The sequence below is a fragment of the Balaenoptera borealis genome (genome assembly GCF_965194805.1).
Source record: "Balaenoptera borealis genome assembly, chromosome: 3".
Taxonomy (NCBI): Eukaryota; Metazoa; Chordata; class Mammalia; order Artiodactyla; family Balaenopteridae; genus Balaenoptera; species Balaenoptera borealis.
In genome coordinates, this window is record NC_138866.1 from 159964296 (window position 1) to 159976505 (window position 12210).

At 45.5% G+C, this 12210-nt stretch overlaps 1 protein-coding gene across 5 annotated transcripts in view; it reads left to right on the plus strand.

Moving 5' to 3' along the window:
* Positions 1 to 12210, plus strand: part of LOC309626470 (uncharacterized protein) — a gene marked incomplete at its 5' end in the record, with an annotated part of 239324 nt that overhangs the window by 90434 nt on the left and 136680 nt on the right. For all 5 annotated transcript variants that reach the window (XR_014243211.1, XR_014243212.1, XR_014243213.1 and 2 more), the window contains one exon: positions 11521 to 11608. Coding sequence is in view for 1 of the 5 variants with exons in the window: in XM_082387206.1 (XP_082243332.1) it covers positions 11521 to 11608 (88 nt within the window). The remainder of the gene's footprint in view (positions 1 to 11520; positions 11609 to 12210) is intronic.

A 12210-nucleotide genomic window follows, 5' to 3' on the forward strand; every position in this document is an offset into this window, starting at 1 on the left:
TATATACGTATAACTGAGTCACTTTGCTGTACAGCAGAAACTAACACAGCATTGTAAATCCACTATACGTCAATAAAAAATTAACAAAAAAATCCTACTGAAAGCACAGCTATGGTGAATGTGATGCTTCTGTGGGTGTGGGAACAGCTGTTGGAGTTGGGGGCACGCAGAGTATGTTGATGGTAAAAATAATGATTCCAAAGGTTTTCCAGGTCACAGGATACTTTCACGTAAATGATCTCAGAATGGCTATGAGAGGGTGGTTGTAATATCATCCGCATTTTACAAATGCATCCACAGAGGCTTGGCAAGGCCCAGGCAGTATGTGGCAGAGGCGGGACCCAGACGCCTGGGCTGTGAGACTGCAGCCTGGAGATGGTACGCAGGGTGTGCACACTGTTCACCCAGCAAACCCTTTTCCTGGAGCTGAACCAGGTGTGTTCACCATTTCCTTACAGTCCGGGGGCGGGGGATTCTTAAACTGTCCTCCAAAGCCATGTGTGAAATGGATGGAAACGCATCCCTCCAATTTGCTCTTCTTCTCTGCCCTTTTAAATAAAACTGTCCGCAGGGCAGTCTTAGTGATGACACACCTTGACGCCTTCTGAGCCAACCTTTAGCTGTCACAGGTGATCATCACTTTCCTTCCCACATCAGACTTCTCTTTCCTCCTTCTTCCACACCCTCCTCACTCTCCCAGCTTCGTCTCAGTCCTCCTGAGGAATCTGTCCCCAGTGATGACAAGAATCCTTGTCAGGTGTTGCTGCTGGAACCCAGGCTCCTCACCAATTTGGCCTCAAGCCCCAGGAGCGCTGACGGCTGCAACAGCGCCCTCTGGTGGCTCCAGGGACTATGGTGGAGGCCAACCCTCCTCAGGGGCTGGGTTGGGGGTGGAGGGTAATGTCCTGGAGGAGGAGGGGCCTCTTAAAAGCTCAGGCTACTTCCCTTACGTTTTAAAATCTTTTTGAAAAATGCACTTTATTTTTTAGGGCAGTTTTGGTTTCACAGCAAAATTGAGGGGAAAGTATAGAGATTTCCTACGTACCCCCTGTCCCTACACATGCACTGCTTCCCCCCTTATCAACTTCCTCTACCGGGTGGTGCATCCGTTACAACTGATGAACCTACATGGACACGTCATCATCACCCGAAGTCTGTAGCTGACATTAGGGCTCACTCTTGATGTTGCACATTCTGTGGGTTTGGACAAATATATAATGATATGTATCCACCATTATAACATCATATGGGCTAGTTTCACTGCCCTAAAAATCCTCTGTGCCCCACCTGTTCATCTCTCTCCCCACCAGCCCCTGGCAACCCCCGATCCTTTTACTGCCTCCATAGTTTTGCCCTTTCCAGCATGTTACATAGTTGGAATCATACAGTGTGTAGCCTTTTCAGATTGGCTTCGTTAAGTGTCCTCTATGTCTTTTCTTGTCTGATAGCTCATTTCTTTTTAGTGCTGAATAATATTCCATTGTCTGGAGGCACCATAGTTTATTTACCCATCATCTACTGAAGGACATCTTGGCTGCTTCCAAGTTTTGGCAATTGTGCATAAAGCTGCTATAAACATCTGTGTGCTGGTTTATGTGTGGACATAAGTTTTCAGCTCACTGGGGTAAATACCAAGGAGCACAATTACTGGATTGTATGGTAGGGGTGTGTTTAGTTTTGTAAGAAACTGGCAAGCTGTCTTCCAAAGTGGCTGCACCATGTTGCATCCCCACCGGCCGTGAAGGAGAATTCCTGTTGCTCCACATCCTCAGCAGCATTTAGTGTTACCAGTGTTGTGGATTTTGGCCATTTTAATGTGATGGTCTTTGTGCTAATTTTTTTTTTTTAAAGACTTTTTCATGTGGACCATTTTTTTAAAGTCTTTATTGAATTTGTTACAGTATTGCTTCTGGTTTATATTTTGTTTTTTTTTGGCCACGAAGCATGTGGGATCTTAGCTTCCCAACCAAGGATCGAACCTCTACCCCCTGCGTGGGAGGGTGAAGTCTTGACCACTGGACTGCCAGGGAAGTCCCTGTGCTAATTTTTAAACCATAATTTAAACCATAAAAAACAGAATTTCTCCACTCACTATTTGTGTTACTGGGGAGAAGGAAGGGAATAAATAGTGCTTTTTAAGGAAGGAATTTCTCACCTGGGGGTGGTACTGATAAAGTATCACTGTAAACTCAGGGGAAATTGACACTCTGCTTAGCATCTGAACTAAAAACAGATACACCCCCCCTCCGCCCCTTACAATTTGACAACACATAGAAGGTGTGGTTTTTCTGTGCAGCTTCATTCAGTGTTCTTCTTTACATGTCAAATCTACCATGGGGGCTCCAAGGATGAGAAGGAAAGAAGAGAGAGGTATCAGTCTTTTCTCCCCAGCTAAGCTGAGCTGCCCTGCTCCACGCTGATCATGCTGATGGCAATGTCTGCTCCACTCTCCCGTCCTTCCTCCCCACCCCTCCCCCCACGCATCTGCCAAAGACCCATCTATTCTTTAAAGCCCAATAGACTTTCCTGGGTAGCACAACAGATTGTATTGGTTTCCTTCTCTGAATCCCTAGAACTTTTTAAATGAGAAACTTCTGTGCCTCTACTTATGTTATTCTTTCTGGAATTGTTTGTTCCTCTCTTGCTGCCTGGTGAAATCTTACTCAGTTTGAAATGCACAACCAGTACGCCATCTCCTATGTAAAAGCCTCACCCCGTCCATTAAAGCAGAAAAATGTGCTCTCTGCTCTAGCCCTTCAATCGTGCCATCGATGCAGTGATGTTCTGGCTAACGACCTCAAACAAACACAAACAAAACACACAACAGAAACCAAAGGAGCAATAAGAAAACCCTGAAGTGGTTGCCAGTTTCTGGAGTGTAAATTCTCCCACATGGCTGATGTCAAGCTGCCAATGTGACAACTTCTGAATGCAGAGTTGGGAAGGGATGTAATAGTTGTTACATAGACTGTCAGAGTCTTTAGGACACGGAGGCAGGGAGCACGTCTTGTTCTCTTTGGTGACTTGTGTCTGGTCCCATGTTCAGCATACAGCCAGAGCCCAGTGTATATCTGCTAATAGATATTTATTGTGTGAATAAATGGGGGGGGTCACCACATCTCTCCAGGGACCGGCTGGATGGCTGAATCTTTGGAGGGGGAGATCGTGACTGTCCTGTAGCAGTTGTTATGCAGAGAGAGCACCTGAAAGACAGCCACTTCCCCAGTGAGACGCAGGACAAGTATTCTACACACGCCTGTCTTTATTCTGGAAGCAGGGACAGGGGTCTGCAGACTTCTACATCAGGACCCGCCCACGTCTCCACTAGTTTGCTTCTCAGGCTCTAAGATGAACATCCGTCTGAAACATAGCTACAGCTGACACGGTGGGTGCAGGGAGGTGCCGTTGGCACCGTGGAAGTTTGTACAAAGGAGGGGACAGGAAGGCAGTGGCCACAGCCGCAAAAATGAGTTGCCTAAAAACATATTAGGCCAACACTAAGCTTTAGCTCTCTGTGGAGTTGATGTGACATTATTACCCTGCAGTGCAGCTGAAGATTATGGTTTTTTAATGGGAAGGCCCTCGGGGAATGGCACGCACACCACATGTCAGCGCTTCTGGGCGCGAGGAGGAAGGGCAGCAGACGGGGCCCCGCAGAGGATGTCCACACAGCTGCAGCCCATTTTGTTCTTCCCTATCCTTCGTTTCTTTCCATTCCTGTTTGGCTTTGGCTCAGGGTTTAGGGCTGGGACTAAGGTTTCATGATCCTTGTCGGCTGAGCAGACATTAAACAAGAAGCCGCTTCTCCCTGTGCATGTGGCTTTGCCTGAAGCTCTATTGAGGGCAAGTTGGCCTCGGGCTGTTGATTTTTTCTTCCCGGGGGAACTCTGACTGGGGAGGACTTGGTCAGAATTGGTCACTAGGGACAAGGGGCTGCTTTGGACAAATGCCTCAAAGAGGATGAGGCTGGACATTCTGGCAGGTGAGGTAAGAAAAGAGACCTAGAATTAGGTCCTTGTAACTTGTCATGGGGCAAAATGAACCTGACAGTCATTGAGGCTCTGTCTGCCTCTGTTTTCCTTTTTACCCTGAGCCCCTTTCCCTCCATCTCTGTCAACACATTTTTCTCCTGTGGCTTCAATCTCTCCTTATTTCAGGAGCCCAGTCCTCTCCAGATGTTCCCATGAAACTTCCTTTCTCTATCAACCATCTACATGCTAGTATGAATTGCAATCAGTCATCTACATGCTAGTATGAATTGCAGCTAATGTTCTATCTCCATATGTGACACTACATTGAAAATCTCCAAGCTGGGCACTTTTCCAGGTGCTTCCCTGGAAGCAACAAGATAAAACCCAGTCACGTGCAGGGTCTCTGACCCTGTCCCTATATAAACACAAGGGGTAGGAAGGTGTTATTTCCTGGTGACCATGTGAGACTCCTTGTTCCTTTTACATTATAGGAAGATACGTTATTCTCCAACTCCTACTCTTTGTAACTCAAAAAACACCAGCATCTTCTTCCTTGAACATTTGAGAGTCTGAGGAGTGGGAAGCTGGGATTTTAGCACAGATGTCTCTGCAGCTAGAACTAAGTTTCTAAAAATGTGCCATGTTATATAATTCAGGGGAAGGGACGGAAAAGTACCAGCTGGGGTGGGGCTGGAGACTTTCCTGCTTCTGACTCACTCAGGCAAAAGCTCTTGAATTAAGATGCATCTCAGAAAAGCCAAACAAAACCCATTCATTCTGCAGGGCGACCGTTGGGGGAGCTGGAGTGTCACCAGGGGACGGAGCCCTCGGGCACAGCTCTGAAAGTTTAGGAGGATTTTTCTCATGGCCCTCCAGGTCCGCTCCCAGGGCCTCCTGCTCACTTTCGGATGTCAATACACGACACCCCTACCAGCCCGACCTCCTCCAGCAGCCCCACCTGGCTGCCCTGGTCAGCCCTTGCCTCCTCTCTGTCCTGTGGCCTCAGGCCCCGCTCCGGCTCACACTCGGATGTGTCGTTATTCATTAAGCAGTTAGATGGATCCTTGCCAGTGTGTCAGCTCACCAAGTAGAGCACCTTTTAAAAAATAACGTTTTACTCTGTATGACAGACTCTAACTCCATCCACCTCATTACAAATAACTCCATTTCGTTTCTTTTTATGGCTGAGTAATATTCCATTGTATATATGTGCCACATCTTTATCCATTCATCTGTTGATGGACACTTAGGTTGCTTCCATGTCCTGACTATTGTAAATAGAGCTGCAATGAACATTTTGGTACATGATTCTTTTTGAATTATGTAAATCAGAATGAGAAAAATAAATACAGTATGCTAACACATATATATGGAATCTAAGGAAAAAAAAAAAAAAAGGTCATGAAGAACCTAGTGGCAAGATGGGAATAAAGACACAGACCTACTAGAGAATGGACTTGAGGATATGGGGAGGGGGAAGGGTAAGATGTGACAAAGAGAGAGAATGGCATGGACATATATACACTACCAAACGTAAAATAGATAGCGAGTGGGAAGCAGCCGCATAGCACAGGGAGATCAGCTCGGTGCTTTGTGACCACCTAGAGGGGTGGGATAGGGAGGGTGGGAGGGAGGGAGATGCAAGAGGGAAGAGATATGGGAACATATGTATATGTATAACTGATTTACTTTGTTATTAAGCAGAAACTAACACACCATTGTAAAGCAATTATACTCCAATAAAGATGTTAAAAAAAATAACGTTTTAGGTACTTCTGCAGTGACATCACTGAGAATCTAGCATTGTTTAATGAGACCCATGTCTCATATTAGTTTATAACACAAATTCTTCAGTTTTATGTCGTCTATAGAGACTGGTGAGTGTTTTGATTTGAAGAGCTATAGAGAACCGTGGGAAAGCTTTCCATGCTCACCTGTAAGAAAATCTAAGCTTTATCCAGGTTGCCTCTTTCCTTCAAGTTTGGCTGAGCCATTTATAGCTGGTACTATACTTAATACTTGCAAGACGGGACCTACCTCACATGGAAGTGAATGACATTTTAGTGACCAACCCTCCAAGTCCACATTTCCCAAATGGGATGGGCTTACATCTCCCAGATTTAGCATTCTGATCCTTGCTAACGACTCCTGCATCTCAGGGGGGTGAATCCCATTTCCACGCTCTTTGCATCGCATGTATCACATCCTGTCCTGTCCCTCCCACACGGCTCACAAGCCTACTTTTGTGCCTCTGGTCCATGCAGCCCAGGCTTCTCGTTCTTGTTTTATCTGATCTTTGATTCTTCCTGTTTGGTTGTGATGTTTTTCTTATGGTGAGCTGATGGGCTGAACTAGCAGAATTCCAGACATTTTAAGATGAACACTTCGTGGATACACATTTGAGGGGTAGCCCTCCCCGCCCCCAAGCCCCAGAGTCCCCCTGGGAGGTTTCAGAAGGCACCATTCAGCCTGTTTTTAGACAGACAACCTGATGCCCAGAAGGCAGGAGGATTCCTGTGTTTCTGTGGGAGAAGCCAGTCCAGGTAACCAGACTTTCAGACTAATCACACGGCTATAGGAGTCGTTAGAATCAAAGGAAACTCCATATTATGATTGCCAAGCCCCCTGGGCCCTGGTGAGAATGTTTTATTACTCTGTCGGAAAGAACAGAAATGCTAAGCTCTATGCCTCTCAGTTTTGAACCCGAGGAGTCCTAAATTTTTTTTTTTTATTAAGATTTTATTTTTTAGAGCAGTTTTAGGTTCACAGGAAAATCGAGCGGGAAGTACAGAGAGTCCCCCCTGCCCGTCCCCCCCATGCACATCCTCTCCCATGATCGGCATCTCCCACTGTTGTGGTACATTCGTTACAGCTGATGAATCTACACTGACACATCATTATCTCCTGGAGTTCATAGTTTACATTATGGTGCACCCTTGGTGTTGTACATTCTACAGGTTTTGACAAATACATAAAGACATGCATCTGCCACTGTAGTATCATACAAAGTAGTTTCACTGCCCTAAAAGTCCTCTGTGCTCTGCCTTTTCATCGCTCTCCACTCCAGCCCCTGGCAGCCACTGATCTTTTTACTGTCTCCATAGTTTTTCCTCTTCCAGAGTGTCATTTGGTTGTAATTATACAGGATGTAGCCTTTTCAGATGAGCTTCTTTCACTTAGTAACATGTGTTTGTCTCCTCCATGTCTTCTCTCCTGGCTTGATAGCTCATTTCTTTTTAGCACTGAATAATATTCCATAGTCTCAGGTACCATAGTAGTTTATTTATCCATTCACCTGCTGAAGGGCATCTCGGTGGATTCCAAGTTCTGGCAATTATGATAAGAGATTGGAGTCCTAGAGTTTCGAAAGTTGGAGTCATAGCCTTTGAAAGTGAAGTGCTTTCTTTGGCTCAGTCGTGGTAGAATAGCATCACAGGAGGCTGGCACTGTGGAGATCTGTTCTTACCCCCTCCTCTGTGCAGGAGGACGCTCACGGGTCCCTGCCACATCGCACAGACTGTTAGTGCCCAAGCAGGACTAGAAACCAATCACCCTACCTTCTTGTGGAAATTTCCCCACCGCGCCACACAGCACATCCTCACGCGACTTGATGCAACGAAGTGTATTGCGTTTTATGCGTCATTGCCCAAGCTGCGTACTTTGAAGTATTAAAAAAGAAAGGGCATAATATAGGTCGTGTAAACATCCCTCAACAATGACGTAAAGGTTCTGGGCTTGGGGAAATCTCTGCCTTTGGCAAACCGTAGTACTATGGTGCTGGCCACCATATTCTCCAAATAAAATGATTGGGGCTCATAGTCTCACCGTGAATGCTCTGCCTCTGGATGGAATACTCGGTCTTTGGCTGTGGAAATGTTGGATTAAGGGAAGTGTTGGTGCTATAATAAGACGACTTGAATCTGGGAGGTGGGAAGCTGTAATAGATTTCTGCTTGAGCTGATTTGGGAAGTGATTGTAGCTGGTGCTGAGGAGAGGAGGCGTGAGGAGGGTGGCGCTAACACAGTGTAAATTTTGACTTAGGCTTTTTTTAACCGTAAGAAAGGAAAACTAATGACTCTAAAGGGGATGCATTGGGCTGAATGCAGGCACTCACCTCCCCAGTTTCACCTGGTCCCACCTGCCTTCCCCAGGGCCCTCAGCTGCTTGATCAGTCGGGGGGCGCTGCAGCTGCTCTGGCCCCTAACCCCCCCGTCCCAGCCCTGTGGTCTCGCGGTGGCCCTGGTTGTTCCCAACACATCCAGACCCAGATGGAGGGGACAGACTGTGGGGTGTGAGATCTGGGTTCCCAGGTGCAACTGGACCGACTCAACTAGAAGTGTAGGTGAGTTCACACTCCACAGGGTGAAAACAGCCTGAAGGTGTCGGGGCGGGGGTGGGGGGGCGGTGCATAATGCCCCGTGTAATGAGCTCTGACCATTAGACAGGGGATGGGAAGCAGCTGGCACGTAAACTCCTCTCCCTCCCTCCTGCCCCGTGCACAAGATGTCCAGGGGCAGTGATGCCTTTTGACCTTCCCCGAAACGTCCCACGTGAGTGAACCACCAACTGGGTTTTCTTTTGAAGCCCTGACCACTGGGTAGCACACCCCTTGGGTGTATTTGCTTTTCCCACCTTCTCACTTCCCTTTTCCCTCACTCTTGCTGCCCTGGGATTGCACCCACCTCTCCATAAAGCATCACAGGTAAGATTTGCCTCGGGTTGTGTTTTCGAGGGAGCATAGCCCATGTAGGTGTTTATTGTAAAGTTTCTCAAGGTTTGTAAGCGTAACCAGGAAGCTGACCATGCCACACCCACTTTCTCTTTCCAACTCAGTTTGCGTATGAATATCCAAAGCGGCCTAGAGAGTGAATACTGATTTTCTTTAATGTGATGTATCTGCTTCTCTATATGTGTTTGCTCTGGGCTCCTCTTCCTGATTAGCCAATTATTCCCATATTATTCAGACCGGATCTCATAAGGAGCCAGGCTAATTGGTTTAGCCAATGACTGTCATACTTACTGGACAAATATTTTGTACTGAGTCAAGTCACTTCACGGGTTGCTGGCCAGCTGACAGCTAGGTGATCTTTGGGTTTGTGACTCTCTCAGCCACAGAGAACAGCTGGTCCTGCTTCCTGAAATCAGACTCACAGATACAGAGAAAAATTAGTGGTTACCAGTGGGGAGAGGGGAGGGGGAAGGGGCATTATAGGGGCAGGGGATTAAGAAGTACAAACTATTAGGTATAAAATAAACTATAAGGATATACTGTACAACACAGGGAATATAGTCAACATTTTATAATAACTATAAATGGAGTATAACCTTTAAAAATTGTGAATCACTATATTGTACACCTGTAACGTATTGTACAGCAACTATACTTCAATTAAAAAATGCGTTTGACAATAAATGCTGGAGAGGGTGTGGAGAAAAGGGAATCCTCTCGCACTGGTGGTGGGAATGTAAATTGATACAGCCACTATGGAGAACAGTATGGAGGTTCCATAAAAAACTAAAAACAGAACTACCATATGACCCAGCAATCCCACTACTGGGCATATACCCTGAGAAAACCATAATTCAAAAAGAGTCATGTACCACAATGTTCATTGCAGCTGTATCTACAATAGCCAGGACATGGAAGCAACCTAAGTGTCCATCGACAGATGAATGGATAAAGAAGATGTGGCACATATATAATGGAATATTACTCAGCCATAAAAAGAAACGAAATTGAGATATTTGTAGTGAGGTGGATGGACCTAGAGTCTGTCATACAGAGTGAAGTAAGTCAGAAAGAGAAAAACAAATACCGTATGCTAACACATATATATGGAATCTAAAAAAAAAAAAAAAAGGTTCTGAAGAACCTAAGGGCAGGACAGGAATAAAGATGCAGACGTAGAGAATGGACTTGAGGACACAGGGAGGGGGAAGGATAAGCTGGGACGAAGTGAGACATGGACATATATACACTACCGAATGTAAAATAGATAGCTAGTGGGAAGCAGCTGCATAGCACAGGGAGATCAGCTCAGTGCTTTGTGACCACCTAGAGGGGTGGGATAGGGAGGGTGGGAGGGAGACGCAAGAGGGAGGGGATATATGTATACGCATAGTTGATTCATTCTGTTATACAGCAGAAACTAACACAACATTGTAAAGCAATTATACTCCAATAAAGATGTTAAAAAAAATGCGTTTGAAAAAAAGCTAGAGTCTATTGGAAGAACAGAGTCAGAGGAAAGGATATGTTGGGTACAGCTTGTTCAGTGGAAATTCCGGTGAAACAAAGGTGTGGTTTCAGTTATCATGGACGAGCTTTCTGGGTGCCTTTCACAGGCTGGTGATGTGTGTCCTTAGCTACCTGGCCTCTCACTTAGCTCCCCTGTGGCTATTGTCCTGTGTGTGGTCCAGCCCCCCATCCTCAGGGACCATTTAGGCTCTTGCACTATGATGGGTGATGCACTTCAGTGATGGCTAAGGTGTGCTTTGTGTAGAGGAGAATAAGGACGCAGGTGAGAGAATGTCATCTGTCCTCTTCTTCAAGAATTTGATAGCAAATCAAGGGAGAACTTACAGTCTCTGGACACTGAGCCACGATGTCTTTAGGCAGGTGGTGACATGGAGGTAGTTTGGGGGGTTACCTGGCTAGTGAAAGAGAAGTTGTCTCAGAGCTAAGGAGCAAAGTGGAAAAGACAAAGGGGAAAATATCACATGTTGGCAGGTAGAGCAATGAAGGAGGATGAAGAAAAGAGGAAGCGAATGCCGAGGAAACTGTTCAGGCGAGAGGCCCCGTGGCTGCGTTGCCCTGAAGTTCTAATTTGCAGCAGAGGGAAGGGGAGAGGTGATGCGGGGCCTTGGAGGACGCAGAGGAAGAAGTAAAGATGCTCACACTTAGAGTGTCTGCTCTGTGTCAGACCTTGCCCTAAAGGCTTCATTTGGATTCTTTTTTTAAAAAAAGTATAGTTAATTTACAATGTTGTGTTTCAGGTGTACAGCAAAATGATTCAGTTATACATACATATATATGTTCTTTTTCAGATTCTTTTCCATTATAGTTTATTATAGGATATAGTTTCCTGTGCTATTCAGTAGAACCTTGTTGTTTATCTATTTTATATATAGTCTTGTGTATCTGTTAATCCCAAACCCCTAACTTTTCGCCCTTCCCCACCCCCTTTCCCCTTTGGTAACTGTAAGTTTGTTTTCTATGTCTGTGAGTCTGTTTCTGTTTCGTAAGTAAGTTCATTTGTGTCATATTTTAGGTTCCACATATAAGTGATATCAGCAACCTAATGAGGTTTTACAGATGAGGAAGCTGAGATATAAAAAGATGAAGTCATTTACCTAAGGTCTCACAGCTGGAGGGAGACAGGGTTAGGGTTCAAACTTTCTCAGGTGTACCCCGGCTCTCCCCTCCCAAACCTCCAAAGATGGGAGAATTCGACGCGTATTGAAAAGAACCCAGGTCACGCTAGAACGTGTTTTTGGCAAACACTTTTATTGTTTCCACCATACTGAAGCCTGTTACTTTTGTGTCTAGAAACACAGTGATGACACAGTGATGACACTGACATTGCCCACTTACCAGATCTTGGTGAATCTGCTGGTCCGTGCAGCCCATTTCACAGGTAGGACCCGAGGTTTAATGTTTTGTATCAACTATGCATTTGGAATCCCATTCATTCGTTCATCCATCCAATCATCCAGTACATACTTACTAGGCTCCTTCTGTATACCACGTTCTATAATGACCTTGTGCTGGGCCCTGAGGTTACAATGGTGAATGGGCCAGACAAGATTCCTCCCCTTTAGGGGCCCTTAGAGGTGTGCTCTGGGGGCCACTGGCCACTTCTGGCTTTTGAGTGCTTGTTATATGGTGAGTCCCTATTGAGATGGACTGGAGTATAAAATATACACCGATTTCAAAGACTTAGTACTAAAATAAAAGGTAAAATATCTCATCAATAATTTTTACATTGATTACATGTTGGACCAATTGTAGAGTGGACATAATTGGTTACATAGAGCGTATTATGGAAATTAATATTACTTGTTCTTTTTACTTTTTTAAACATGGCTACTAGAAAATTTATGATTATAAATGTGCCTTGCATGATATTTCTATTGAACAATGCTGGTCTGGAGACAAAGCAAGGTCCCGGGCAAACAATCAGAACCCTGCTCCCTCGGGGGGAGCAAATTGTGTTTCTGGGGCAGGGGACACTGGCAT